General features: G+C 34.6%; 1 protein-coding gene across 3 annotated transcripts; it reads left to right on the top strand.

Annotated features, from left to right (window-relative positions):
- Positions 1-7,830: 7,830 nt before the first annotated feature.
- Positions 7,831-12,925, top strand: QPT (quinolinate phoshoribosyltransferase). 3 transcript variants are annotated; one of them, XM_088214588.1, is made up of 11 exons: positions 7,831-8,054; positions 8,509-8,626; positions 8,707-8,849; positions 9,095-9,228; positions 9,318-9,381; positions 9,467-9,549; positions 9,884-9,967; positions 10,053-10,205; positions 10,691-10,867; positions 11,104-11,171; positions 11,292-11,894. In XM_088214588.1, the coding sequence occupies exons 2-11, from the start codon at positions 8,568-8,570 to the stop codon at positions 11,389-11,391; spliced, it is 1,065 nt and encodes a 354-aa protein (XP_088070714.1). In that variant the 5' UTR covers positions 7,831-8,054; positions 8,509-8,567; the 3' UTR covers positions 11,392-11,894. The 3 variants fall into 3 exon arrangements, with proteins under 3 accessions (XP_088070714.1, XP_088070717.1, XP_088070715.1); XM_088214589.1 differs by lacking the exon at positions 11,292-11,894 and adding an exon at positions 12,406-12,925 and having other exon boundaries at positions 7,833-8,054; XM_088214591.1 differs by lacking the exon at positions 8,509-8,626.
- The last annotated feature ends 423 nt before the right edge of the window (positions 12,926-13,348 follow it).

Genomic DNA, 13,348 nt, shown 5'->3' with positions numbered 1-13,348 from the left:
GTTCGACCTTGATAACTTTTTATTACCATCATCAAATTCTATTTGATTGTAAATCATTTTATTCTCTTAAGTTCAAACTAATGATGATTAACTCCTATTTCATATGCTTCTTTCAATTCTGTTCATTGCATCCAGAATCTAAAGGCATATACGTGTGGTTTATCTGGAAAAAACTGATTTCCTAATCAAATTAATAGTTAGATAACAAAAGATCATGATAATTTATAAATACTGTATTAGGGTGTATTAGAATTTTCGTTACTCCTACACACCAAGATATATATATATATATATATATATATATATATATGCTTGTGTTTGTATGTTGTGTGACTAGTTCAGGGTCGAACAGACAATGAATCGAAGGATAATATGGGAAGGCTGTTCACTTGACAAGCATAGCACGGAACTCACTCACCATCACTTCCTGATTATTCAATCTTCTTTCATCCGCATCAGAATCGATTAAGCTGGACTATCACACCATAAAACCCACCTGCAACCACAACCAGACTCTTATATTCGAGATTGCACTTTTAAACTTCTGCAAACCATGGTCAATATCAAGAATAAACATATCTTATAATTACACATAAACATATACAATTGTAAAGAAGAAGACGATATATATATATAAAAGTAGCCCCGAAGTTACATATATATATATATCCCCTTCTGCTTCTCAAGAAGACAATACATATAAAGCAAAGATATATACCGACAAACTAGTTCTTAAGGTTGTCCCCGAAATGGGCATCTGTGTGCAAGTAAAGAACCCATATGAGTGCTTGATACATATACATACAGAAGTAACTCATAGGAGAGATAAAGGCCATGAGCATTAAAGTTGGTGAGTTGTTTAAGGTTTTTGGGAATGAATTTTGATTGGATAGGTATTCAAGTTCTTCAGAGTGAACATTGTTTAATGTGGTGTTTTGACTGACGGGTAAAAGCGTGAGAATTCCAACGACCTTCCTTGTGCAGTTAAACGCCACATACTACTGCACTCATCATCTATTTCTTCTCTTTATTTTTAATTATCTTACCATCTTTTATACATACATGAGAAAGTAAGTAAAATTCTAGTCAACATTGTTAAACAATACGCGTGATGTATACCCCACACACACACACACGTGTGTGTATATAAATGCCTGTCTATACCCACTTCTAGAAATTTAAACACGTACATAGATATTCATTAGTACTACTTTCCTAGTAATTATAAAAATATAATTAAGTAAGCTTTCAATTACAATATTAATATAACTCGCTGGTCAAAGGGAATACACACGTATAAAATGTAGTTTTGCCTCCTAAAAGCATCCAAAGCAGTTACGTATAAAGAAGCAGTTTTTATATTTTACCATTCTGATGCAGATGATGAAATATCTGTTAATTGGTAGAAAAAACTTGCAGATAAGAGCATATTTTTATATATGTGTATGGAAAATAAAGAGCTTTATTGAAATCATTAAGATGCCTTAAACACTGATAACTTTTAAAAGTGAAGGAATTTGATTTCGCCTCCTTCATTCTGCTAGCTTTCCATTGAATAAATAGGTGAATATACATCAGTCAAAAAACCCATTTTTTAAGCTGGTATTTCTCTATTTACCATTGTAGAGCTTATCTATGGAAAAGGAGATCAGTATTCTAATGCTGATATCTATCTATTTACAGCTGGATAAGCTATCTATGGACAATGGGATAACTACAAATATATGAGCTGTATACAAAGTAATAGTTTGCTTGGATATGGTAACAAACACCATTAACAGTGTACAGATAGAACAAGAGCATCACGACCTTAACTACAAGATCCCGCCCATCGACACCCTACGAACATTCAATCTCATCATTAGGCCAACAAATGAAAAGCGAAAGACTACATGCACTGAGAAAACAATGCTCCATAAAGCCGTCAGTAGCTGATGATTAAGTTCATGAAAGTCTTGAGATACTGTGATAATTGCAAGGACCATTTGCTTTTCACCAAATATATTAACAAACATACTTCCGGTATTTATAAATTAAGAAAAGAAGAGCATATAGTAAATACCCTTGTAATTTTTAAGTTGATACGTCAACGTAATTACATATCCAGCATTGTTCTAATTAGTATTCAAGGACTAGATTGGGAGCAATACATGTTCTAAAGCTCATAATTTATGCATATATTTCCTTGTAGCCAGCTGGGACTTTTCCTGGCATCCTCGGTCTGCATTTTCTTTGTTGTTTCCTTTTTGTTTCATGATCGTCCATTGGTGCTGCTTATTTCTTCCAGCTTGGGTTTGTATTTCGCCCTCGGCTTCTTCTCTTCTCTCTTGGCTTTTTGTACCTTTCTCTGTTCATTTCATCCTTAGGAATTAATAAGATCTCATAGTCCTTTTAATTTCTTCGACTTTGAGGTCTCAGTGTCTTGAATTCCATGCAAACCCCTGTCAAATCAACAGCCCTTTGCCACTATACCTTGCTTTCGTCGTTAGCTCGACCTTCAAATTACTATACCCGACAACTTATTATATTATATGTATATGTTTTGAATTATAACTACCTTTCACCCCACAAAATTCCTGATATACAGATCGTTTAGCAACGTTTTTTTTTTCGAATGAAGAGCATTGCAAGAGTAAATCACTTAAGCTGATACCATAACTAATAATCTTATCTAAAGCCATTAGTTTCTTAATACCTTCTGTTGTCGTGTAATTCTCAAGGAGTATCAAACGGAACATTCTTAATACGTAAATACAACTGGAGGTGCATTCTGAATGAGATTTATATTCAATGTGTGTATAGAGCGTGCATGAATTCGCAAATAGTCATTCATGTTGTGATAATACTGATCTATTTTTAAAACCTAAAGCTACTTAAACATGCATGTGTGTTGGTGTGTATTGTTGGCGTTACTGGTTTCATGGCACCTGAAAGTCATATGCAGTAGAAACCACATGAATGGTTTTCTTAGCTTTAACGTCGGTTTACACCTAAAATATATAGTTTGGATGAAGGCATTGAAACAAAGCAAACGAAAATTCACGACATATGTTAAATTTAACTATGAGGTTATTACATATGTAATGCATAGATGTGTGTGTGTGTATATCCATATATACATAGTCTTGCTTAGCTAGAAAGGAACTAAAGTATATATATGTATGTTAGTTTGATTAAATTAAATCATGTAGATTTGACAGGCCTAGGTCAACAAGTGGATCTACTGAATATTTTTAACAAGCCCGCCTGTGTATTATTTGTATTTATAGACTATTCGTGCTTTAACCTAACCAAACCCGAAGGTGATGACGAGGTCGGGTTTTCCTAGTCAAGGAAAACAGAAAGAAGGGAGAAATTATTCAACTATAGCTAGCTAGGGCTTTCACCATGATTAAAGAAATTTTCACATGTCTATGTGTGTTTTGATGAGCATATAAATGTTTTCAAGGTCGAACAGACAACGAAACAAAGGTTAACCAGCAAAATACTGCTAACTTGACAAGCGTTGCACAGAGTCCACTCACCCATATCCATCAACAATTAACATTAATATAATTTCTCTTCCCATCATCAATTAATCTCCTTCTTCTTTGTTACACATTTCATCAAAATCAACCTGGCAAACAATCAGAAAGTTCATACATAATTATATATGAAGATAACATTCGTAGAAGAATAAAAAGAAGAAATTAAACTAGCTAACTAGAAGAAAGAAGATAACCTGCGCAGTTGAGAGCAGAATATAGACTGCTGTCTGCCAAAAATTAAGGTTGAGGTGTTGGATTTATAGAGAAAAAAGTAGGCAAGAATTCTAGATGTAGGAAGGATTTGAAACGTGTGAAGGGCGTCCCCTTTTGCCTGTATCTGCTACATGTGGCACGTGCGAAAGCTTTGACTCACGGGTGAATCATAGCATTTTCTCGGGGAAAGGTGCATGTGCATGGACAGATTCCTCAACACCGACTTCAACTTCCCGGCAAGTACAACACACACACACACACGAGAGAGAGAGAGAGAGAGAGAGAGAGAGAGAAGGAGAGAGAGAGGATTAAGGCGTAAGCATGGGTTTCGTAAAAAAGCAGTAAATGATGAGTGAGTAGATGAGTAAGTAAGGAAGAGAGATGATGAAATTGGAAGGGCGAGGTTAGCTGTGGTCGTGTGATTCTGAAATTTCTGATGATCACAACAAATATTTTTTTTTTTCATTTTTTCTTTTTCATTTCATCCTCCATCTACCATCCTCTTCTCTCCTAGTTATCATTTTTTTTTTCTTTTTTTTTTTCTCAAATTCGTGAATTTCTGATTGATTGACTTTTGGTCTCATGTTAACTTAATTATCTCCTTCACAAGCTGCGATAGAGAAGGGATTTCTTCCCAGTGTAAGGTGTAATAAATATATGTATATGTATACATACACTGTGACTGGTGGGTGGACGCCATTGACAGGTGCGAAGAGCTTCGTTTTGTTGGTTGTTGGGAACTAGCTGCTCATATATATAACATTCATCATCTTTCTACTACACATCCGATGGTTCCAATTGTAGATGAACTTTGATAGACTCAACTTTAAATAAGGAGAACCTTAAATGGTACTGGTTTGTTCTAATAACTTGTCTGCAGTAATTTTGGATCTGTAACGTTTCAAGAGTTATGCAATGAAATTAAAATTACAATGTTATTGAAATTCAGAAAATTTAGTTATAAAGTCACCGTAACATTTTGATTTTATTTTAACTCTAAATAAATTTGAAATTAAGTTTATTATTATTATTATTATTTTGTAAAAAGAAAGAAAACTGTTTAACCCAGAAAGTGAAACTCAGCCCCCAACTCGCAAACAGGCCCAGCCCATTCCTCTACTTTCCGAAGACGGTGTCGTTTTGGCATCATCCTTCACTCGGCTCCCTCGCAACAAAAAAAAAAAAAAAAAAAAAGAGGATCTGCAGGAAAGAGGAGGCGCCACCTATTTATCTTATTTATTTAATTTTTTTTATAAATATATTAATATTTTAATAAAAATACAATATTGAACTTACAAAATTCAAACTCAAAATCAAATATGAAGTATTATTATATGTGCATGTGTGTGTGTGTACAGAGTTACCGACCGACTGGTTTTTGTTGAACTAGTAATCTGGCTTTGGCTTCAAGTACGGAAGTGGAAGTGGAAGTGGAAGCGGAAGTGGAAGTGGAAGTGGAAGTCACCTAGAATTTCCTAACTTGTAGTATCATTTTTTTTTGCTGTATAAAATGATATATTAATATTTTTCTGAGGAAGAGCAGCAGCTAAGAAACGTGTATGAAAGTTTTGGTTAAAATGAACAGTTGATTCAACTGGAGTCTAAAGATTAATGATTACCATTTTCTTCGATTACAAGTCAAAAAAGCTCATTCATCTGTTTATCCCTTTCACATTCTTCCAATTTATATCTTCTTCAATCAAACCCATGTTTTATTTCTTTTGAAATAGATAGCAAACAAGAAGATTACAATGGAATTTGAGGACAGTTCATGGCATCTGGACACCAAAATTTGAGGAAGGTAACATTAAACTCAGCGGTCTCTTTCAGTAAATGACTGAAACTTTTCTTAGTTCCCTTTTTTTACATTAATTGTTACCAGTCGTAGCTCCATGGGCAAGAATATATTTTGGTTGTGTGTATTCCATCACATGATAAGTTTTTATCTAGTATCTCATTAGACTTGGATGCACTGACATTCTAATCCACCAATATACTATTAATTACTTCAAAAAGATACAATTACCGTAAGAATCTGAACGAAAATTTTAGTTTTAAATAGATTACATCTCAAATTTACTAATAGAGAAAGCAAAAAAAGAAGATGTTACTTAAATTATGCACCGACTCGTTTCGATGAAGTCTCGCACACCAACTTAATATATATGTCATGAATAACTTCTACGTATCAAGTAATTAAGCAGAAGCAATATCCAAACATACGTATGTTTAATTTCATTAGTTAACATAGAAACATAAATAAATACCAAAACGAAGAATAAGAAAAAGGGAGAGCAGAAGCAATATCAGGTTTAAAATGAGAGATATATATTTATTTGCGTGGTTGGACAAAAAATAAACAATATTATACAATTACAGAAAAAAATGAAGTAAAAATTTAACCCTCTATATGTCTCTGTGTGTGTGTGTGTGTGTGTATATATAGAGGGTTTTGTTACTAAGGGCAGTTTGTGTAGTCGTGGGTAAAAATGGTAGGTTGGTGGGAAGGATTGAGACTGTGGTGGCATGGAGAAGGTCCGGAAGGAGGAACAGGCGCTCGTTCAAGCTGGTTTCCTAACAAATATTTGTACCCATACATCTCCTCATCCATTCCCATTAATCCCCTCAATCTTAATCCTCCTGATCTGCTCACCATTAATCCCAAATACAACACGAACAACCAAAATCTTTTCTCCCCAAAACACCCCATATATATATATATATATATATATATCCCTTTAATAGTCTACACCCAGAAAAAATTGAATCCTGTCTACTTCTCCTTCTCTTTGTCCTTTTACTTTTGCTTCTGCTTCTCCTTCTGCTTGCTGCTTCCAAACCAGAACAAATAAGCTCTCTATATTTTTACACCACAGATCAAGAAATTGATATTGGCGAGAGCGAAGGAGAATTCTAATAGTGGTGTTTCTGTTGGACAAAAATAGGGTAGAGTATAAAATATGTATTAGAGGGTGGTGTTCATATATACATACACACACACACACACACACACACACACATATATATATAATATTAAGCTTGAGTTGAAAGAAAAGCGCGGGTTGCTTTTGAAATGCGTTAGCGCTAGTAAGTGGAGGTCATTAATCCTGAGAGTTGAACAATGCAATAGCAGCCATTTTAGAAACAGCACAGTGTATAATCACATAATCAATAACTTCTTCCTTCTTTTCTTTTCTTTTTTTTTTTTTTTTAAAGATCTTTTTTCTTCATGCATGCTATACACACACACACACACACACACATATATATATATATATATACTGTGCTGCCAAATCCCAGTTGTCCGCATACGATTATATTTGATTATACTACATATATATATATATATATAAATTGTATCCAACATTTGACTGCAGATTCAACAGTAAAAAATAGCCATGGTTTTCTTAATATTATATACATATATATATGTATATTATGGTGTGCTTTGATAAATCCCAGAATTGGACTGATCCAAGATTAATCCTCTACGTCTCTAAAACGTGATTATTATTATTATTATTACTACTACTTAGGCGTGGTGGCCAACTCAGTCTTTTGAGTTTTTTCTGCTTCCAAGTATCTTAACTCTTGACTGAAGACTAATTAATTTGATACTAATCATGATTTTATAATTTTATATTACTATCTGGATAATTACTCACTAAAAATTTATATTTTTTCATTAAAAAAATTTATTTATATTGAATTATCCAAACAAGTAAATAAAAATAAATTATGGGATAAAATATATATTTTATAATTTTGAGTTTACAATTTTTACAAACAGTCTGATATTTATTCATTATGATATAATGGGCTGAATAAATATTTCCGGCCCATTGGGCCTATATGATTTTCTTGAAGTTCTTTTGGGCTTGGACTTGTAACTCGACCAATTATACGTTCAATTGATTTGATTTGATTTTCAATAATTATTTTTTAATTAAAAAGTTTGCTTTCAATACGTTGATTTTAATTTTTAATACCATAAATTATATGTATTTGTGATTATAAAACGAAATTTAATAAACCAAAAAAAAAAAAAAAATTCCTCCTTAAAAATTCCAATTACATTTTATTTATTTGTGAAAACGTTTACGAATTGGCTGCGAGCAGAGAAGCCAAGCCCTCTCTGTTTTTCCGCTTTAAAAATGCTGTGGAAAAGCTCGCACTTCAAGTGGGTACCCTCCTCGGGCAAAGCTCACACCTCTGCACAATTCGTTTCTAATCAAAATCAGGTTTAGGCTTTCCCACTCCGCGGACGTTGTAAGTTTCTCCCTGATACTGTCTTCCCTGCGTATCCATAATCAGGTAAATTACTCTGTCTTCATATTTATGCACTTATTTTCAATACCCTTTAAGCTCCCATTAAAATTTCATTCGGTTTCCATTTCCTGTTCTGGGTTCTTTAATTTTAGTTTGAGCACGCAAGAATTTTGTCTGAGAACTGTTGCTTCTGCTATTTTACCGTGGCTGCTGATTGTTCCTGGAGCTAAGTCTAGTGCGTTTATTTTGGGCTCTTTTGAATTTTACACAGAGGGATTGAAGTGAAAGCTTCTGTCTTTTTCGGTTTTTTTCTACTGATTGGTTTCATTAATCCTGTTCGGTTTTTCTTTAAATATTTCAATTTCCTTAAGTTTGTGCATGAATTTCAATAATTGTAAACTGATATCAAGAGTTTCTTTCTGTTAGCCTTAGCCTTTTGCTTTTCTTTTCTAGCTCTTGATTTATTTGGGGACCTCTATTGGGGGTTGCTGGTTCACAGGTTACAATAGAAGCTTAGTGGCCTACACGTTATTAGAGCTTCAGATATAAATCATCGAAATGCCTGGGATACTTTTTGTTTCTCCGTTAATCTTTCCCCACTTAGGTGCAAGTACAAGGTTAGGTGCAATTGTCGTGTAAAACTACTTTTGGTTGATTTTATTGTTGAGCTTAATTTAAATACTTTAAACCGTTGCAGAACTGTTGTTAGGATGTCTGTTACTGGAACCAGAAATGCGGGAGTATCATTTGAAGCTATGACAATAAAGCCTCCCAAACATCCTACCTACGATTTGCAGGGGATCATCAAGCTAGCCCTTTCTGAAGATGCCGGTGATCGAGGTCCTTTTTAATATCTTACTAACACTTAATCCAGTCCTTCCTCATTTCGGATATTTGTCTGTTGATAATGCTCTTATTGTATTTTTTATGTTACTGGATTGTAATTCAGTACTTTTTGGGTGATCTTAACCTTTATGATTGTTGGTCAAATGATTACCCAATAGCTCTTGACAAGTAAAATTGAGTTATACTTGATAATCTACTTGAATCTCAGCATCTAATTGATATCCATGAATCAACTGCAGGAGACGTGACCTGTCTGGCCACCATCCCATCTGAAATGGAAGTGGCAGCCCATTTTTTGGCCAAAGAGAATGGTGTTGTAGCTGGAATTGCTCTAGCGGAGATGGTATTTCATGAGGTTGATCCTTCGTTAAAGGTATCATTGAAATGGGATTATTCCTTTTGGGTTTGGATTGTCTTTGCTGCTTTTATGCTGGACATACTTGATTTGCATTTGCTTATCAGGTGGAATGGTTTCAAAAGGATGGAGATTGTGTTCAAAAAGGACTGAAGTTTGGAAAAGTTTCTGGTAAATGCAGAGTGCTGTTCCTTTATAGCACTCGTCTAGATGCTTTTAAAGTGATTAGTTGAGTTCTCCTCTTCTTATTATGCAGGGAATGCATACAGCATTATTGTTGCTGAAAGGGTAGCACTGAATTTTATGCAGCGGATGAGTGGAATAGCAACTCTAACTAAGGTTTTAGTCATTTTTTGTGAACGTTTGGAGTGTAATGACGTAACAAGTTGTTATAACTCCCTGTTGAAATTGTTAATTGAGCATGTAATGATAGCCACATGAAACAGATAAGCAGCAAATGGCTGTCTAAGAATATAGGTTTCTGTGGCATTTATGGAGTGGGAAAGTGAAAATTAGAGGGTTGACTAGTACTATTTTTTTCTGAAATCCTCATTTCGACAAAAAGAAACAAACGCTATGGAACAAGAATGAAACTAATGGTATCTTGTTGTAATTATCTTCTTAGGCATATTGAATATCAACATGGATGTTTTTATGTTCATAATCCTTCCAGGCAATGGCAAATGCTGCATGTCCTGCATGTATTCTGGAGACAAGAAAGACTGCTCCAGGGTTGCGTCTAGTGGATAAATGGGCAGTAAGTTCTCTTCCTTGCTTTATTTACACTTTTATCTTCTCTTTGGTGTACAGTCATTTCATTTTATTTTGATACTTTATCATAGGTCTTAATTGGTGGGGGCCGAAACCATAGAATGGGCTTATTTGACATGGTGATGATAAAAGATAATCATATATCTGCAGCTGGAGGTATCATAAATGCCATTAGATCTGTCGACCAGTACTTAGCGCAGAAGAATCTTCAAATGGAAGTTGAGGTAATTTCTAAAGTTTTTATTTATTCAGGTGGAATTGAAGAGGGCATTATGGGTTCTTAAATTCAAAACCCATCGAAACATTGCTATCAATTTGATATATTCTCTTTCATGTCTAGCAAACAATTGTTCTGCAACTGAATTTTAAAGTACTGCTAAAAATGAATTCCTCAGTAGGATTTCTATGCTCGTATGCAGCCTTAAAGATTCTGAAGCTTTTAAAATGGAATAACTACCAGAGGTTGGATTGTGAAAAAAAAAAAAAAAAGAAAAAACCTTAATTTATGTCCCTTTTGAGTTGTACATCATTTCTGAATTATCTTTTTATTGAACTTATCCAGTGTTAAGGAGTGATCCGTTCACTATTCTGACTGAAACTGACTCTATATTTTCTCTTTGCACATTCTGGGAGTACTTTAACGACGCATGTTTGCTGAAGTATAATCTTTTTAAAAGGGAATTATTTTCTTTTTCTTTTTTTATCGAAGGTTGAGACCCGGACAATTGAAGAAGTAAAAGAGGTATTACATCATGCATCCCAAACAAAGACTTCTGTGACTCGGATAATGTTGGATAATATGGTTGTACCCCTAGCAAATGGGGATGTAGATGTATCTATGCTTAAAGAAGCTGTAGAATTGATTAATGGCAGGTTTGATACTGAGGTAGGCATTTCAGCTGTCATTTACTTTTCTTCATGGTATTTGATGCGTTTACTACTTCAAACCATAACTATCACAGATGTCTAATCTAATTTTGTGAACTTACTCTACGTTATCTGCATGAAGCTTATCATAATAACTGTTTTGTCATTCCTTGCTGGACTATTGCTAATTTACATTGCCTTTATTTGGCTCTCTTTCTTGGGCTAACTGTTAGTCTATCCATTTCATGTTGTCAGGCATCAGGTAATGTCACTCTTGAAACTGTACACAAGATAGGACAGACCGGGGTCACCTACATTTCTAGGTAAGAAAAGAGGCCACTCTTTTGATGCAAAAGATGTTTTTAAACCTTTTCCTGTGGAGTTTCTTCTGCTATGAGGACCGTTCAGGTGTACTTTAGTTTTCTTGTCTCTTTCCATTTCAGTATCTTGTTTGGGAAAAATATCCAAAACAAAAGATATTTTCGGGCACATATAATGCGGCAATTGATAAAAGTTGTTCTCAAATCTTCAAATCCAATATAGCACCCATACAGATGTAAGAAACGTGCGACTTCCATCAGAGATTATGCTCTTCTTGAAGTTAGCAATGTAATTTGTTGACTTTGTTACCAACTCAAGAGGAAATGCAAACATATTAGAAGTTGAGTGAGAATTAATTTTGTCATAAACTGGTCTCTTGTGGATGTAGTACTGCTGTGAATGTTCTGCTGCCAAGGCAGATTGCATATACCTCTGAGACTTGCAGAAGAGCAGGCCAAAGCCTATGATAACACTGTTGGGTGGCTAGAAATTCTGAAGTTATAAGTTGATAGACAATTACCTGTATCCTTATACATCCTTCATGAGTAGATTAGATTTTTTTTTTTTTTTTAATCTCTACCCTCTATAGATAGGGGAGAGATATAAACAACCTGCGGAATGTGAGTTAGTTGTAATCTATAACCTTCATATTGTGTCTTGTGTTAAAATCTATTTTTAATATAACCAGGATGGTCAGGAGTTGAACTCTTGATGTTTGCCTCTAATATCACAATGAAATGAATAGAGTTGGATGCTCGACTATTCTAAAAATTTCAACCACTAAAAAAGAAAAAAAACCAAGCCTTGTCGTTCGTATTAATATATCGGATAGAAGCAAATGTTCGTCTTACTTTGGTACTATTTGTATGCTTTAGTGCCCCTTTCTTCCCATATTTTTGGCAGAAGTTACATGTTTAATTCCGACATAGTTTTGGAAGGAAAGTTTGTGACCATGCTGTTCTGAGGCTAAGAAAAATTTTATTAGTTGCCCATAATGCACTTAACAGACAGCATGAATCACAGGGATCTTAAACCATGGCCTGTAAAATATTAATTATTGTTTTTCTGTCTCTCCCTGCTGGTTCTGTTTTATCGAAAATTGATATATTCAGACAAAAATATCTGGCATGTTCGTATGTAATATTTGTTAGTTGTTTATTTTCATAGCTTTTTTCTCAATCCTTTAAATTCCACCATGCACATTCTGATAAGTCATTAACTTGTTATTACTTGCAGTGGTGCATTGACACATTCTGTTAAAGCACTCGACATCTCCCTCAAGATCGACACTGAATTGGCGCTGGAAGTCGGAAGGCGGACAAAACGAGTGTAAATCTATATCCTGTTCTCACTTCATTTTTCGGCCTGGCCGGTAAAGAAAAAAAAGCTTCAGCCGTAATCCCGAGTTATTTCCAGAATGACGAAAAGAGAAGAAAGAGAATAGCTGTTTTGTTCTTCTTATCTGACTTACACTAGAAGCTCTACCATCCTAAACCATTACATCCGGTGGTTGAGATTTTCAAATCATGACCTCTGCATCTTAACTCCTTGCAGGATCGTCACTACCAATTTATTCATCGAAGGTTTCTACTTTTTTCCACCTTAATTTCTTTTATCTGGGGGATTAGATTAAATGCATTAATTTTCCACGAGCGATTAAATTAGTACTTCTTTATGTTTTATGACAGTGTACCCATTTGGACAGAACAAGCTAAACCACCCAAAATGAAATTAAGCTACCATTAATTCAGTTAAACGTCACGAGGAAAAATGAGTAAAATCTTGAAAAGAAAATCTAAAAAGCTGCTGGAAAATTAGAAAAATGGTGCAGAAATTCTTGACGAGAAAGTTAGGCTGATCACGTCTGACAAAGAAATATCACGCTGATGGAAATTTTTTTTTTTTTTTTTCTCTGAAACCACGGCGTATAACTTACACCAGTCCGGAGCATATTTGGTCAAATGTGTATAAATTATGTTAGTTTAAACACTTTATTTATTTAATTCCAGGATTTTATGCATAAAATCCTTGAATCTCCCATAATCTCCTCCTCCTCCTCCTCCTCCTCCTCCTCCTCCTCCTCCTCCTCCTCCTCCTCCTCCTCCCCCCCCCCCCCCCCCCCCCTTTTTTTTTATGGGTAGCAAGTAAATCGACCCATGTCCCTTTGTTAATGAAAAAG

The sequence above is a fragment of the Carica papaya genome, chromosome 2 (genome assembly GCF_054855325.1).
Source record: "Carica papaya isolate Zhongbai chromosome 2, ASM5485532v1, whole genome shotgun sequence".
Taxonomy (NCBI): Eukaryota; Viridiplantae; Streptophyta; class Magnoliopsida; order Brassicales; family Caricaceae; genus Carica; species Carica papaya.
The sequence above is the reverse complement of the archived record's forward strand: the minus strand, read 5'-3'. Positions and strand labels throughout refer to the sequence as shown.

Excerpts from the sequence above, each read along its gene's own strand:
- QPT (XM_088214588.1), top strand. The coding sequence starts at position 8,568 with ATGCCTGGGATACTTTTTGTTTCTCCGTTAATCTTTCCCCACTTAGGT. Across the intron at positions 8,627-8,706 it reads CACTTAGGTGCAAGTACAAG|AACTGTTGTTAGGATGTCTG; the intron begins GTTAGGTGCAAT and ends AAACCGTTGCAG. Across the intron at positions 9,229-9,317 it reads AGGTTGATCCTTCGTTAAAG|GTGGAATGGTTTCAAAAGGA; the intron begins GTATCATTGAAA and ends TTTGCTTATCAG.